Source organism: Balaenoptera physalus (assembly GCF_965194825.1).
Source record: "Balaenoptera physalus genome assembly, chromosome: 10".
Classification (NCBI taxonomy): Eukaryota; Metazoa; Chordata; class Mammalia; order Artiodactyla; family Balaenopteridae; genus Balaenoptera; species Balaenoptera physalus.
Window position 1 is genome coordinate 59975097 of NC_138889.1, and position 15913 is coordinate 59991009.

General features: G+C 50.4%; 1 protein-coding gene and 1 long non-coding RNA gene across 3 annotated transcripts in view; both read left to right on the forward strand.

Annotated features, from left to right (window-relative positions):
* Positions 1-3798, forward strand: part of MAP6 (microtubule associated protein 6) — an 86841-nt gene extending 83043 nt beyond the window's left edge. Inside the window, exon 4 of the mRNA XM_082477824.1 lies at positions 2673-3798. Within this exon, the coding sequence (XP_082333950.1) occupies positions 2673-3654 (982 nt within the window). The 3' untranslated portion in view covers positions 3655-3798. The remainder of the gene's footprint in view (positions 1-2672) is intronic.
* Positions 3799-4153: 355 nt separating this feature from the next.
* Positions 4154-15819, forward strand: LOC309668267. Of its 2 annotated transcripts, none has more exons than XR_014268172.1 (3): positions 4154-7235; positions 10069-10161; positions 12326-15819. It is a non-coding gene; the product is annotated as an uncharacterized lncRNA (long non-coding RNA). The 2 variants fall into 2 exon arrangements; XR_014268173.1 differs by having other exon boundaries at positions 6178-7235; positions 12465-15819.
* The last annotated feature ends 94 nt before the right edge of the window (positions 15820-15913 follow it).

Genomic DNA, 15913 nt, shown 5'->3' on the forward strand with positions numbered 1-15913 from the left:
CAGTTAACTTATATCTTTCAACTTAAAATCAAGTCTAAATTAATTATTAAATTACACCTTTTATATTGGAATCACAAAGCTAATCTGTTAGATATAATATGCCAAATTATTTTAAACATTACAAATACTTTCAAACTAAATCTACACAGATTTTTCCTAAATTTAATACCCAAAAAAGGTAATATATAGATTTGATTTAATTTATCATTTCTAATCTTTCTTCTAAAACTTTCCATGATTAAAGGCACTTACTTACTAAGGAAACAAGTTTACTAACCAGAGCAACATAGGGGTGTATATCTGAGCAAATTTAAGGTTAGTTCACAGCTGGCTGAGAATGCTCATTAAGCAGAAAAATGAGGCAGGGCGTGGGAGCCAGTGCCACAAACACCCGGGAAAATATACTTTGCACCCCATGCTGTGGGTCTGGCCCTCTTTTAAATCTCCATGCCAGCAGGGGACACTAAATCCATGTCCTGCCAATGGGACACTGAGTCCATGTCCTGCCAATGGAATAGGTTTTGCAACCCAAGCTCCTGAGGTCAAGTTAAGCCCTGGTCACCTCTTTTGTCTCCTGTCTCAGCTTCCTCACCCCTTTCAGGATGACTCTGCCCAAGTTGTTCACACCCAGATAGGATTCATCTAATCAGTGTCCTGCTGGATTCTATTCTGAATTAGGTTTTTATTTTTCCTTTCTGGCCAACCACCAGGTATTCGAGGTATTTTAATGCCATCCTTGGATTCTGCATGTTTTTCGTGGCCTTGCCTGGCTCCCTCCACAAACACTAAGGTCCTACTGATGGCAGCCAGCTGGGTTCCTGTGGCCAGGGCAGCTGTGCTCTGTGTTGTGCTGAACCAGCGGGCCACCCCGGCCCCTCTCTGTCCACTGTGATGCTCAGAGACATCAAGAGGGACTGGACGGACAGGCTGCCTGTGGCACCGTGTGCTCTGCTGAGAGATGCCAGTTCCTCGGGGCTCAAGATGCTAAATATAGTAAAAAGCTTCTGGATCAGGATGACATGTCAGAATAAAAATAGTCCAGATGTGTGTAACTTAATTCTAATTAAATAGAAAAATCATTATAATATTACAAAGTAATATGGTACAAGGTGCTCTATGTACATAATTTCTAATCATCATAAATTTCTGAGTAAATATCATTTTACCCAATGGAATAGATGACACACTTGGGGCCCAGAGAGACGAAACCATAATGAGCTAAGAAAGTGTTACCAAGTAGAAGTCTTACTGGACCAGCTTTAAACTATAAGAACTGTTAAAATACTGAAGTGATTTTAAGCATAAAGACTTGATTGCAATGTGTAAAAGGGTAATAATAGCAACCAATATTGAGCACCTACTATGTGGCAGGTGCTATAAGGGAAGGAGCACAGGCCCCAGGAGTGGAAAGACCCAGACTTTACAGTCCATGCAGGTCCCCTCACTTCCCATGTCACTTGCCCACTCGACCTCAGTTTCTTCATCTGTATATCATACAAGTAAGGGTAATAAATCCTCCCTTCGAGCTTCACAGGGTTGCTGGGTTGCTGAAATGAGCTTTGGAAAGAAGTGATTTGGAAAGTAGAATGTGCTGTAAGTGTGCATAGGCTTGTGACACTGGCTGAGCCCAGCCTGCAGGGCAGGAGGGTGCACTCTCATCTTGACTGGGGTGGTCTGAGTGTGGCAACGTTTGCCCTTGGTGTCAGTGATGTCACTTGCTCTCCACGATGTGCGTGGGCCGAGAGGTGGGGCGGGTGTCCACGGTGAGGCAGGTGGAGAAGCCTGTGAGGGTTCTGATGAGAGGCCTGGACTCTTGGTTGCTGGGAAATCAGCCCCAGAGCCTCGGAGTTGAGTGAGGGCAAGGGCCCAGGGAGAGTAGAGGGAGCCAGAGTGGGGACGGAGCGAGGGGAGCAGGGCCTCTTCACTGCCTGAATGGGGAGTCCCAGCCAGTCACCTACCAAATGTGATACAGGCAACAATGGGGAGCATTGTTTATAGAGAATTGAAAAGCAATAATAAAACCAATTAAAGGCTGGTCTGCTTTTTATTGTCACCCCGGCCAGCTGGCTGTTGTAAACAATGTCAGTGATAAAATACGTTTTTACGTTTTCCCTTTTAAGGGAGGTGGGGAAGAGGAACATTCCCTCTTTCTTTCATGCATGCCTTGGACCCTTTGCCCCTCCCCACTCAGCACCTAACTAGGGGGTTGTGGAGGGAAGGAGCCTGGGAAGGCCCTGAGAACAGGAGCACCGTAGCCTGTAGGGTCCGCTGAGAGGATAGCTAAGATGGGCCCCCAGGATGGGCCCAGATATTCTGGAGGAAGGCAGCGTGGCCTGGGTGGAGTGTGGGGTGGACAGGCTGCTAGGACGCTCACTGGAGGACCCTGAGTCCCGCTACGGTCCTGCCACTGTCACCTGGGGGCTGCCCTCCGTGCCACGCGCAGGTTATAATCAATTGGCAAGCACATTGAATGACCAGTTCCCAAGCCCGCTCCTCACCCCACCCCACATTCTGTACTAAGGACGTGGAGATCAGGTTCTCCTCCTGACTCTCCAGCAAGAGCTGCCCTGCCCAGGCCCCACTAGGCCAAGACTTATCGGGCAATCTGTGCTCTGCCCTGTCCCTGGCCTGAGCGCTGGCCCTCACAGTGACCACCTCTCTCTCCTCTGCAGGAACCAGGTCGAACCCACCAGTGATTCACGTAAGAGTCAAGGTCCTGTAACCACAGAGCCAGACAAAGATCAAGGTCCCGTGGGCCCTGGGCCTCTGAAAGATCAAGGTCCTGTGATCCAAAAGCCTTCAAAGGGTGAAGACCCCACAGTCCCAGAGCCTCTGAAGGATCAAGCTTCTGTGGTCCCGGGGTCTCTGAAGGATCTAGGTCCCATAGTCCCTGCATCAGTTAAGGATCAAGATCACGTGGTCCCTGAGCCTTTAAAGAATGAAGGTTCTGTGATCTCAGCACCAGTCAAGGACCAAGATTCCTTGGCCCCAGTGCCTCTAGAGAATCAAAGTCCTATGGTTCCAGCAAGAGTTAAAGATCAAGGTCCTGTGGTACCAGAGCTTCTGAAGGATCAAGGCCCCGTGGCCCCAGCACCTGTCAAGGATCAAGACCCCATGGTCCCTGAATCTGTGGATAAAGGCCCCATGGTCCCAGCACTTGTCAAGGATCAAGGTCCTATGGTCCCAGAGCAACCACAGGATCAAAGTGCCATGGTCATAGCACCTGTGAAGAGTGAAAGTTCTGTGCTCTCTGAGTCTGTAAAGAATCAAGGTTTAGTGGTCCCAGAGCCAGTCAAAGATCAAGGTGGAGGGGCCCCAGAGCTTCTAAAGGATCACGATTCTGTAATTGCAGCACCTGTAAAGAATCAAGGTCCAGAACTAGTCAAGGATCAAGGCCCCGTGGTCCCAGAGCCTCCTAAGAATCAAGGTCCTGTGGTCCATGAGCCTGTGAAGAATCAAGTTCCTATACCCCCAGTGCCTCTGAAAGATGAAGGTCCTCTGGTGCCACCACCAGCAAAGGACCAAGGTCCTGTGGTCCCTGAGCCTCTGAAGATTCAAGGTCTCAGGAGCCCTCAGCTGCCCACTGTATCACCTCCACCCCCAGTCATGATCCCAACTGTCCCCTATGCAGAATATGTTGAGAGTTCTCCTTGACACTCACCCCTTGACATGCCAAAGAAGGAGCTGGCAATGAAAGTGCTCCCTCTCGGGGCAGCGAAGACACTTATTTAATCTGCATGAAACACGTATTGTGTAGTCTTGCTGGAATCTAATAAAACTTGTCCCTCTTGCTCAGCAGTGTCTCTCTCCCTGTCTGGCTTCATTTGAGACAGAGTGTGTGTGTGTGTGTGTGTGTGTGTGCGCGCCATGCACATTTGAGGATGGGCATGCAGGGCTCTGCATTCATCCTTCCGGGCCATCTGAGAAATTCCCAGCTCCTGTGAGTTGTCAGCATGAGATGGGAGTGGGTGGCAGTTGCTTGGAGATTGACGACAGGACCCCATCGTGAGGGTGTGGTCGGGACACCGTGTGTTTCCCTTTTACTCTCACACTGTTACCACACTTCACTTCTGACACCAGAGGTGGTGGTGGGGGGGCGGGGGTGGAGGAGGTCCCGCACATCAAGCAATTATCTAACACCAACTGGGGGGCCCTACATTGAAACAAATTCTGATGCTATCTACCTAGAGACAGCGTCAGCTCCCACAGGTGAAGGGCTCAGTCCCACAGGACTGTCTCCCCGCCCCCCCCAACTTCAGATGCCAATTGCAAGTCCCAGGCTATCACTTGTACTTCTGACTGACTTGCTATAAACCAGCATTCCCACAACCCGCTGCTTGGGTTCAGTAATTTGCTAGAATGGCTCACAGAACTCTGGGAAACACATACTTATGTTTACTTATTTATCCTCAAAGGATAAAGAATACATCCAGATGGAAGAGATGCGTAGGGTAAGGAATAGGGGAAGGGGCACGGAGCTTCCCTGCCCATGCCAAGCACACCACCCTGTCAGTGCCTCCAGCAACCCAGAAGCTCTCCGAACCTCAAACTTTGGGGATTTTTATGAAGGTTTCATCATGCTGGCATAATCAATCATTAACTCAATCTCCAGCCCCTCTCCCCTTCCCAGAGGATGGAAGGTGGGGCTGAAAATTCCAAGCTTCTAATCGTGACTTGGTCTTTCTGGTGACCAGCCCCCATCCTGAAGTGATCCAGAAACCACCAAGAGTCCCCTCATTAAAACAAAAGACACTGCTAGAACCCAGGAAATTTCAAGGGTTTTAAGAGCTCTATTATTTCACAGGTCAGTTTCCATGAAAGCCTAGGTACCAAACAGGTACCAAACTGCAGCAAGCTGAGCCCTGGACTGTTCAGAGTTGAAACCTGCAGAGGAAGCAGGAGCAGGGACCCAGCTGGCCCAGGATAATCCTGGATGACAGTTGTTTGCCAAGGGCTCAGTCCTAAAGATCATCCAGAGGTCATGCTTCTTGAGTAAACCAGGCCTCTGATCAGAAGAGTCCCAGGACACTCATGAGGGCAGAACCTAACATTTGCTGGTCCTCATTCAGTATCCAGGACAGCTCAGCCGGGGCTTTTAAAACAATGCCTGAAGTCCCCCACTCATTCATGCCTGCAGTTGACTTGTCCTTAGCACTCACTTTGTGCCTCGCTCAGTGCTGGGCATGAGGTCACTGTGGTACAGAAGTCCCAGTCTTATGACAATAAAAGTGGTGTGGGATGAGGCCCTAGGACAACTAAAGGCCTGGCTTTGAGAGGACAGTGAAGAAAGAAAATCTAGTAGGGGCATCCAGGAAGGCTTCTCAGAGAAAGTGGCTATGAAGTACAGACAGCCCAGGCAGCGGGGGTAGGAAGGGGTATCATGGATGTGGCTGGGAGGGCCAGGGTAAGCCCCCTCTGGATGTCCTTGAATGAAAGAAACCTGATTTTCATGAGGGCCTGACCAAGGGGTGTAGCAGGCCTCTGGGGCAGACAACAGAGACCAGGGAGGGGTGACCAGTGTTCTGAACCCCAGGACCTCAGGGAGGGAGTCAGGGGGTCAGTCCTGTAGGCTGTGAGCGTGTTACTGGGAAGAAGGCTGGGGGCTAAGGCTCAGCCTTGCTCAGAGATGGGTCTGCTAGGATCCCACTGGTGTGGGTCACAGTAGCCTCCCCTTTAAAACCCAGAGCCCTCAGGGGCCTGGGGGTGTGGGGAGAGCTCCACCTGTTGACCCCACCAAAGCTGGCTCCCAAGGAACACTCCTACCCCTTTAAGACCTTTGAGACCCATTATGAACACTAACCCTTTTTAAAGGTCTCTTTTTTAAACGTCTCTTTTTAAAGAAGCTCAGCTTGGTTCTAACAGAGAAATCACAGGAAGTACTGATGGCTTCCAAATGGTGCAGTTTTCTGAGCAACAGGCCCCAGTTCTGCTTCCTCACCCCACTCCCAATAGCACCAGTGTTTTCTGCCCCACAAGCCACCTCTATAAACACACACACAGACACACACACACACACTATGAGGCTTCTTCCTGGCCCACCCAACACAGAGTTTGCTGCCATATGAATTCTAATGGGGCCCTGCAGATAAGAAAAGACCACGCTGAGGCTAAAGAAGTATTGTGTATGGACACCGCGCCCCTACTTTCAGTTCTCCCTCTGACCCACACACCTGGTCCTATGGCACACACATTCCCACGGGCCAGGCAGATGGTGCTCTCTCTGAGATGGGCAACATCCAGGGGCAAATGTCCAGAAAGCCATTGGCTACCAGGGCATCCCCTCTGAAGAGAGAGCTGCCTGGAAACAAGGTGCGGGGGTCAGCCCCACATAGGGAGGCTGAGCTCCCTCAAGGACAGTGTCAGAATGGAAAGAGAAGTGGGCCCAGCCCAAGGCTCTGGTGACTTTTTAAAGGTAGGAAGAGAAGGGCACAAAGGAAGCTGAGGAAGGGCTCGCCCAAAGCTGTAAGGAGAGACCAGGGCCTGCGGTGCCACGAGCGATTCAATAAGGAGAGCGATGCCCAGCGTCCAAAGCTGAGGGAGAGAGTGCAGATGACCGAGAGGCGGCGGTGGTGGAAGCAGATCGGCCTCCAGCCCAGCGCCAGCCACCTCAATTTCCTCCAGATGATAAAGTGGCTCTGATGATAAGAGGTGATCCTGAGGCAGAAAACCTCCAGCTCAGGATTGAGCTGCAGGCCACTGCATCACGCCCAGCTCTCTACTGCATTGGAAGAAGGCCCAGTGACGGAGGTGGTCGGCTCAGGCCCCCGCCCGGGGATGGGGCGGCGAAAGGCGGGAAATGAACTAGATGCTCTTGGCCCTTCTCAGATGAAGACTTCATCCTTGGCCTGGTTCTTCCCAGCTGCAGCCATTTCCCAGCCCCTCCCCAGCACGCATCGTCTCCACCCCTCTCAATCCCTCCCCTCGGCGGCCTGGCGAATCCAGATAAAGGACTCCGGCGGGCCGCGGCTAGTAACCCCACCCGCCCAGACGCGGCTGCCTGAGGGAAGGAGGGGAGGGCGGCGCCCCTTCCCAGCGGAGCGGCCTCGGAAGCGCGCCGGCATCCGAAACTCGGATCCCGAAGATGCCCAGGCTCCACCCAAGAGCCCTTAACCAGGCTCCCGGCTCTGAATCTGACAGCTGGGGATCCGACATGGCCCCCGGGCGGGCGGCGCTGAGCCCCAGTCCCCAGCCGCGGCCGTCCGCGCACGCGCACACCGTCTTGCCCGTGCGGCCAGGTCAGTTTCCCCGTCTGGGCTCCGGGCCCAGTTGCCGGAGCTTCTCGGCGCGGGGTCGGACCAGGGCCCGGAGCGGGCTGGCTAGAGAAGCCTGGGGACCCGCGGGCGCGCGCCACCCGAAGGCGGGTCTGGGGGGCCCTCTTGGAGCTGGGCTGAGGCCTCGCTGGAGCCCCTGGTGGCGGATCCAGGGAAAGACTGCGATTTTACTCCTCTCGCGCTGTGATCCCCGCCCTGAACACCTGCTGGGGGCACCCCCGCACTGCCTGGGCACTTTTTGGCATTTTTGTGTAGTGAGGAGGCGGTGCGTGCGGTTTCAGGATAGACCATGGGGCCAAGTCGTACTGCAGCGGCACCTTCCGTAGTCTTTGTCTTTGTCGCGGCGAGGATGGATCATCTAGAGGAAGGGGATGGGGAATGCACGCCATTCTCAGTCCGAAACCTGGAAATAATTTTTTGCAACAATTTCCAGCCCTCCACTTCCAATCCGTCACTAAGACCTGCGCCCTCTACCGGCTAAATACATGGTGAATCTGCCTTCTTTTCTCTATCTCTGTGGCCACCCCCTCTTACGTCACACATATCACAGTTTGTAATTCTGTATGTGAATTACATGGTGGCACTCAGGGTGTAAGAAATGAGGCATTTCTTTATTCTGATAAATCAAATTAAATCAAGTTGGAGCCCCTCCTCTCACTGCCAGGGTGTGCAGGAACTCTAATATTAGTCATTTTCCTGGAGCCTCACCCTGTCACTAGGTCCAGGAGGCTTAGGCCATCCTGAGAAGACACATAGGTTGTCACTATGGCTACCCCACACCCCCTGCACCACGTTTGGCTGCGGAGCTCCCAAAGCCTGCCCAGGTTGTGTGGTGTTAATGCCATTCCCCAGATACTCCTGTAGCCATCCACATCTGAGCCCATCCCTCAGAGGCCCCATAATCCAGACCCCCAGCTCCCTGCCCTTTCTACACACCCCCATTCCCAAGTCAGGCCACTCTACCCCCTCATCCATCAAAGCACCTACACTTTTGCCCCCTCTCCATCTCAACCCATCCAGTTTAACATCCTCTGTGAGCTTAGACCTGATTCTTGGGGGGCAAGGGCTGCACCATCTTATATTCTCACCAGCAACATATGAACATTCTAGTTTCTCCACATTCTTGTCAACACTTGTTCTTGTCCATCATTTTTATTATAGCAGTGATTTCTTTGCCTATTACAGAATCTTCCATTCTTGCCTACACACCCAATAGATATGTAATAACTATGTGTTGAGTGGATGAATAGGAAAACAGGAAATGGAAGGTTTGGGCAGGAGGATGAACTCAGTTTGGTACATGTTGAGTGGGAGATGCTTTGTATCTAGGAGACTTCTGGATATAGTGGCCTCAACCTGGGACAGGGTCTAGGATGAAGGTAGAGATGGGGACCTCATTAAAATGTGGGCCTCACTAGCCCTGGGAAGTTATTTGAGGCCATAAGAAAGGGTTCATTTACCCAAGGAGAGTGTGGAAAGTGAGAGAAGGATCCAAGACAGAGCTTTGGGAAACACCAACATTTAAGGGACAGGAGAGGAAGGAGGCCCTGAGTGGAGCCTGCCACAGCGCAGCAGAGAGGTCAGAAGAGAACTGGAAAAGATTGCCACCTTGGAGAAAGCATCAAGGAGGAACGGGTCAACAGGATCAGAGATATGAGTGCTTCCCTATGAGATGGATTATTAAAAATGTCCACTGAACAAAATGGGTAAAATGTCAATACATATTGAAGTTTTGTGATGGGTACGTGGAAGTTCATTACACTATTCTCTCAACTTTCATGCACATTTGAAATTTTCCACATTTCCAAAATAATTTTTTAAAGTATCCATTGCACTAACAATGAGGAGATCACTGGTGAACTTGGCATTTGCAGAGTCTCTGGAGTGGAGGGAACAGAAACCCAATTCCAGTAAATGGGGGACTTTAAAAGGGGAGAAATCATGTATTATCATACCTGACGCATGATTCACTAATATTCCAGGAAGCAATCACTGGGCACATATACCCCAAGTATTCCTGAGAAAAGAGAAGATTGTGTGTGACAGGCATTAATTTTTCATAGTTGCTGATGCCTCCCACACAAGGACCATTCTCAGCAGGCCCAGCAGCCAGCCAAGAGCTCTTCCTCAAAAGGAGGAAAATTGCTTGCCAAAGGGTGCCTGGCTTTGCTGCTAACTCCTAGGTACTCCATTGCGGTTCTTTTCTCGGGGTTTGCCACAGGCTCAAACATCATCCCCATCTGCTGCAGATACCTGAATCACCTTTGGATCTGCTGGGTCATCAGGGCGATGAGCAAGCGCTGCCTGCCCTTCCGCCTGGACACCTGGAAGCCTTCTCTTGCTCTGGGCTCCACTCAAAGCTGGCAGCCTTACTAGTTACTCCATAAATCAGAGCGGAACACCAAAATGTGACATACATTGCCACCAAAATACACAGAAGCCCAACAAGCGTGCTTCTTTCTTACTACTACTAGGGGCAGAAAACAGCAAATTCCTTTCACTTTTCAGGATGTGACAATTTTATGTGTCAACTTGACTGGGCCATTGGGTGCCAAGATATTTGGTCAAACATTATTCCAGGTGCGTTTGTAAGGAATGAGATTAACATTGGATCTGTAGACTGAGTAAAGCAGATTGCCCTCCCCAGTGGGGGTGGGCCTCATCTAATTTGTTGAAATAGAACAAAAGACTGAGTAAGGGAGAATTTGCTCTCTGCCTGGCTGTCTTCAAGCCAGGACACTGGTCTTCCCCTGCCTTCAGACTGGAACTAAACACCGTCCGCTCTCCTGCTTTTCAGGCCTTCAAACTTGGACTGAACTATACCACTGGCTCTCCTGGGTCTCCAGCTTACAAACAGAAGATCACGGGACTTCTCAGCCTCCATAATCCTGTGAGTCTATTCCTTATAATACATCTCTTTGTGTCTATCTCTATATACATGTATCTATAGCTGTATCTTCTATTGATTCTGTTTCTCTGGAGAACCCTGACTAATACATCTTTCCTGGCATGGTCCAGACCACTGAACACCCAGAAACTTCACTCAGGGCGCAGGGCCCTATGTTCTTATGGGATTCATCTCCCATTCTCAGCACATTTGTATCTTATCAACGCATCTAAAGTACCTGCTACTTTCCACTCTCTGTATCCTAGGAACATGATGTAATCAGTGTAGTAGACAAGTATGATGTTGTGTGTTATGGGAGGATGATCAAAATCCCCACAGGTTACATTGTAACAGAGAATCAGAGACTTGGGAGTTTCAAGACAAGATGAGAAAGCTGTTTTGCTGTCCCTGCCAAGAAAAAGAAAGCTGCTTCTGGTATTTTCCCTAGAGGAAGTTTAAAAAAAAATTCTTTTTCAGATAAATAGTTTCATATTAAGTAACAAAATATATGTATATTTGCTCCCATAAAAAGACTATACCTAGAATAGCAGCTGCTGGAATCATCTGAGCAAGCTTATGATAATTCGCTGTCATTCTTCAAGACCTGTGCCTTCTTCACAGACCAAAGAAGTAAATTAAGTGGGATGTAATAGAAACCAACCTACATCTCTCAAGTTTTGATGAGGACACAAATTTCTGTGATTCTCCCAGATCTGTACCAGTTTATTGATTGGTAAGAAGAAAAAGTTCCAGAAGCTTCCACTTGGCCCTTTCTACCATAATGGCCCTTATTCCGCAGGTCTAGAGGCTCATGTGTGCTGTAAATTTCAATTGTACACCCTGAAACAGAAAATACAATTGTAGGATGAGTCCACGCACCATGCCTGGACTTGAGTCAAAACTCCAATTGTCACCTGACCCACCTGAGCCTCTACACAGTGGCTTTCTGTGTCCTCAGGAATTAGCATTAGATAAACTCAAGGTCTGCTAATCCCTGAAAAGCCTGTGTATTTTCCTTTCACAGAGCACAGTTCTCTGGCAAATGGCCTAGGGCCCTTTGTGAAAGGTAGGCTGCTAAAAGGAAGATTTACAGTATGTATCTGGTGTGCTATTGAAGGGGCCGCTCTGAAGGGTACTGACCTCTCTTCCATTCAAGGGGCTTTGGGTGAGGGACCAAAGTTCTCTTTCATAGTGGGTCAAATCAGGCTTCTGCTACCAGGCCTGGAGGGTTTTGTTTGTTGTTTTGCTTTGTTGTTTCTGTTATACATTAAGGAGGACTTAGAGGCTGCCTATCTATTTGGTCCCTTTGGTCCTATTTGACCCTTAAACAATTAGTCTTTGCTAAAGATATCTGTGGGTTAGACCATTCTGAGTACCACTTGGCATCTGACGTCCCAGATGGCCAAGTGCTGCTGCCTGTGCTCTGCTCCCCTGGGATCCCATCATTTCCACTAAAATCATGGAGCCCATTTCTGCGGCAGTGTCTTTCGCTAGTATCCCTAGCCTGCAGAGAACAAGTACTACATCATCTTTCAGAGATGCTCCCCTCGCTCACATGTTTCTCCATGCCTTGGTGAAGGGAACTTCCTCCAGGCTCCATAAGAGGAAGTCGGGAGTGTGGAACTTGGCTTGGGAGTATGTGAGTGGGTCACACAGGGTAAATCCACATCAGCATTGCTCCCTGCCTTAGCACTGGATTCCTTCCTCTATGTTAAAGCAAGGAATTCTGGCATTTCAATATCAATTAAGCATAGGCCTCAGTTGAATCCAGGTTTCAGTCAACCAGCTAAGCAAACAATGCAAACCACTCCTAGCTGCTCAAACTGGCACACTGACTCTAGAATCTTAGGTAAATGAACCCATATTAATAAATCCAGCCCAGTGAAAATTGTGCTCCTCCCTCCATGTACTAGCACCCACAGAAAACATTTCCACATGTATTATCCAGACTTTTTGGTGATATAAATTAGCAAAATCTTGCAATTCTTTTGATGGGGCTGCTTCTTCCTCCCCCATCTGACTCTGGAACTAGTCTTCTGAGACAGGAAAGTGTCTAATTCCAGTTTGGGACTGGAGACAATGGGATTGCTGCGCGAAGAGGCTTGGCCTCCCCCTGTGGGGTAGATTGAAATCGTGCCCATGATATATTGCTGCTCTTTCCATCCAGACGTGAAGTCTCTTTTTCACCCCTTGAATCTGGGCTGGCCTCGTGACTTGCTTTGACCAACAGGATGTGATGGAAGCGACATGATATAAGCTGCAGAGCCCAGGCCTCAGAGGCTTAGCTCCTGCCTTTATCCTCTCAGAATCCTGAGGCCACCACTGTGCCAGGAAGAAGACGGGGATGCAGGCCCACATAAGAGAGTGGCTCAGCGCCCAGCCATCCCAGCTGAGCCCAGCATCCAGTGGATGCAGTCACCCGAGCGAACCCACACAAGACGAGTAGAAGGACTGCCCAGCCAACCCGCAGAACTGTGAAAAAGAATGAATTGTCATTTTAAGCCACTAAGTGTGGAGTGGCTTGTTTCTCTGCAATAAGCAACTAAAACACTTTGCAGGGTAACTTCCAAGACAAGGTCACTTCAAGGTCTTCAGGCAAGGCAGCTTGTGCTGCACGGGGGTTTACTGGAGCTAGGGGTGCTCTAAATCATGCAAATCCTGCCATATGGCCTCTAATTCCCTCCCTGAGATCAGTGCCCTAAATTTCACCTGAGATCTAGCAGCACTGTGAATTCAGCTGACAAACTGACAATGTAATTTGTTGACTGCAGCATCAAACTCCTGTCTTGATAAGTTATATAACATAGCTTAGCTCTCCCCTCCCGTTGGGCCTCCTCTCGCCTCCCCTCTTGAGTTTGTCATCTCTGGTTTACACCAAGACAGAAGAATGACATGAAAAAAAAAGGAAGTCTGAGAGCTGACCGCTTCTCAGTAGGTGTATTTGAAGTGTCAGAACACTTTCTAATTCTTGCTGGAACAGCCAGGTGGATCAGCTCGTGCCCGGACATGTGGACTCCGTGCTCCCCCCACAAATGAAACACTCGTGGTAGGCGTGTAGGGGAGCTGAGCAGACATGTCCATGTCACAGAGAGAGAGGAAGAAAGGTGACAGCAAGAGGTATGGAAGGACCAAGTCCCCCCAAGAGCACCTGGAGGGGAAGTGCGGTGTGTGCTGCCCAGAGATGCTTCCCCAGAGCTCTGGGAGCACAGAGGCAGCTGCGCCTCTGACAGGGGCCCAGGAAGGGTCTCTGGAGAGTCGGTAACCTTTGAGATAGGCTTTGAAGGATGAGGAGGGCTCCACTGGCAGAGGTGGGGGGAGACATGATACCAGCAGAAGAGGCCACATGAGCAAAAGGAGAGGGAGGAAAGTCCAGGGGAGGGGATAAGTCAAGCCGGGGCTGTGGGAAAAGGAGGGAAATTGGAGCGGTGGGAGTGGCAAAACCAACTGCTCTGCTCCTGCAGAAACGTTCACTGACCTCGGGGCCTCCCCGTCAGCCGCCTCCTCCCAGCCTCTCTCAGAGCAGTTCAGCCCAGCACCTGGCAGCCAGGCCTCCCTCTATCTCACCCCCACCCTCCCCCAGGCCCCTCGCTGTGTCCCAAGCTCCCGTGGCCCTTCCAGCGGCCGCACCTCTGTTCACGCTGGGCCTCTCTTCCAGCATGCCTCTTCCCCTCTTTCCTACCAACCTCTAGCACTTCTTCTTCCAGGAAGTCTTCCCTGACCACTTCAGCTCTGCCTGACCCCCAGGTTGTATGGCATGATGGAAAGAATCAGGCTTTAAAGTTGTGGAGATCTGGGTTCAAATCCCAGCTCTGCAGTATGATCTTGATTTATTTACCTTCTCTTATTAATAGTTAATATTTCTCGGCCACATATTATTTGCCAGGTACCATGGGTTACCTCATTTCATTCTCACCACAGCTCTATGAGGTACTTACTATTATCATTCCCATCTTACTAGTGAGGAAACTGAAGCTCAGGGAGGTTAAGTATCTGGCCCAAGGCCACACAGCTAGGAGTGGCAGAACGGGGATTCCAGTCTGGTCTGCCAGGCTCCAATGCCTCTGCTGCGAAGCACCAAAGCACGCACTGGACCACTTCCTTTGAATGAGCATTTATTAGGCACCTCCTATGTGCCAGGCATTGTGCTGGGTTTGGGGATGTGGCCAGGGCGTGGGCAGACAAGGGCTACTCTCAAGGAGGTTTTAGCTGCGGGGACTGGAGTAAAGATTATATAGAATCCCATTGGTTACTGACCGCCTCCTATAAACCGTGGAGCACGGAGCTCACGCGTATCGACCACCTCTCTCCTCCACAGCCAGCTGACCTGCGCTCCCATACGTGCCAGGCTCTGTCACTGACCTGCTAGGTAGCCTTGGGCTGGTCACGTTATTCTCTAAACCCCAGTTTTCTCATCTATAACTTGGGATGGTAATAGCTACCCCTGAGGGAAGCTCTAAGAATTAAGAGCTTCCCTCAGGGGTACCCGGCAGTGCAGGGCACATAGTCAGTGCTCAGTAAAAGTTAATCCCCATCTCCCCACACTGGCACTCACATCCAGGACGCACACAGTGCAGCAGGTCATCATCGCTCTGAGACTTTTAGCAAGCAGTGGTGGAAATAACAAGGAGGTCCCTTCAGTGGCCTCCAGGTGGCAAGAAAGCTCCACACAGAGCTGTGATGGGCCATCAAGGGCACTGACATGGCTGGTCCAGCCCCAGCCCAACCTTGACCTATCCACCTCCACCACCTGCCCTTCACACCAGCAACCCCACCCCTCACTGTGAGGTGGGAGCACAGACCTCCCACCACCCTCCCGCCTGTGCCCGGATGGAGTCAGGTGGCCTCAGCGCCCCCTTTGTGTCATCTGGGCAGCCCCACACTCAGCCCTGCCTTCCTTCACTGCCCACGCCCACCTGGTGGGGAAGCTGTTGCAGGCTGAGCTTTGGGTCCGGGAGTCCCAACTTCTAGTCCAGTCTCCCCATCTCTGAACTATACCTGTGAGTAGGAAGACTTCCCACCTAACTGGGCTATTGTGGGGATTAAGTGGAACAACGTATATAGACTGTGAGGTTATGCACCTTTCCTATTAAAATCTGGCCAGTTCCTCTCCTGCCCTTTCTGTGTGTCATGGAGTTAGAACAACGCTCCAGCTGGCTAGGAGCATTTCCCAGCTCAGCCCCACTGGCTGTGGAGCCTCAGGCAGGTCATTTAACCTCTCTCAGCCTTGGTTATCTCACCTGTAAAATGGGAATAATCCCTACCTAGCCAAGCTGTTAGGAGGCTGGGATAAAATTTATATATATCAAGTGACCGACATGGTGTTCGGCACATAGTAGAAGCAAAATACAAAGGAAGGACCAGCTGGTATTATTAAAATCATTATTCTGATCAAGAAATGCCTACTTACTCTTCAAGGCAGCCCACATGTCACTTCCTCCTGGGAGTCTTCCTTGATCTCCCCATGGCAGTCATGGCACCCACCCATGGCACCCTTCTGGATTCCCGAAGCCCTGGTGCCCTTCTAACACAGCTCTTTCACTTAATAAAATATGTTTTGAGTGCCTTATGTGTGTATGACACTGAATTTGAGTGCAGGACATACAGTGATGAACAAGACATGGGGACTTCCTTGGTGGCGCAGTGGTTAAGAATCTGCCTGCCAATTCAGGGGACATGGGTTCGATCCCTGGTCCGGGAAGATCCCACATGCCGCGGGGCAACTAAGCCCATGTGCCACAATTACTGAGCCTGCGCT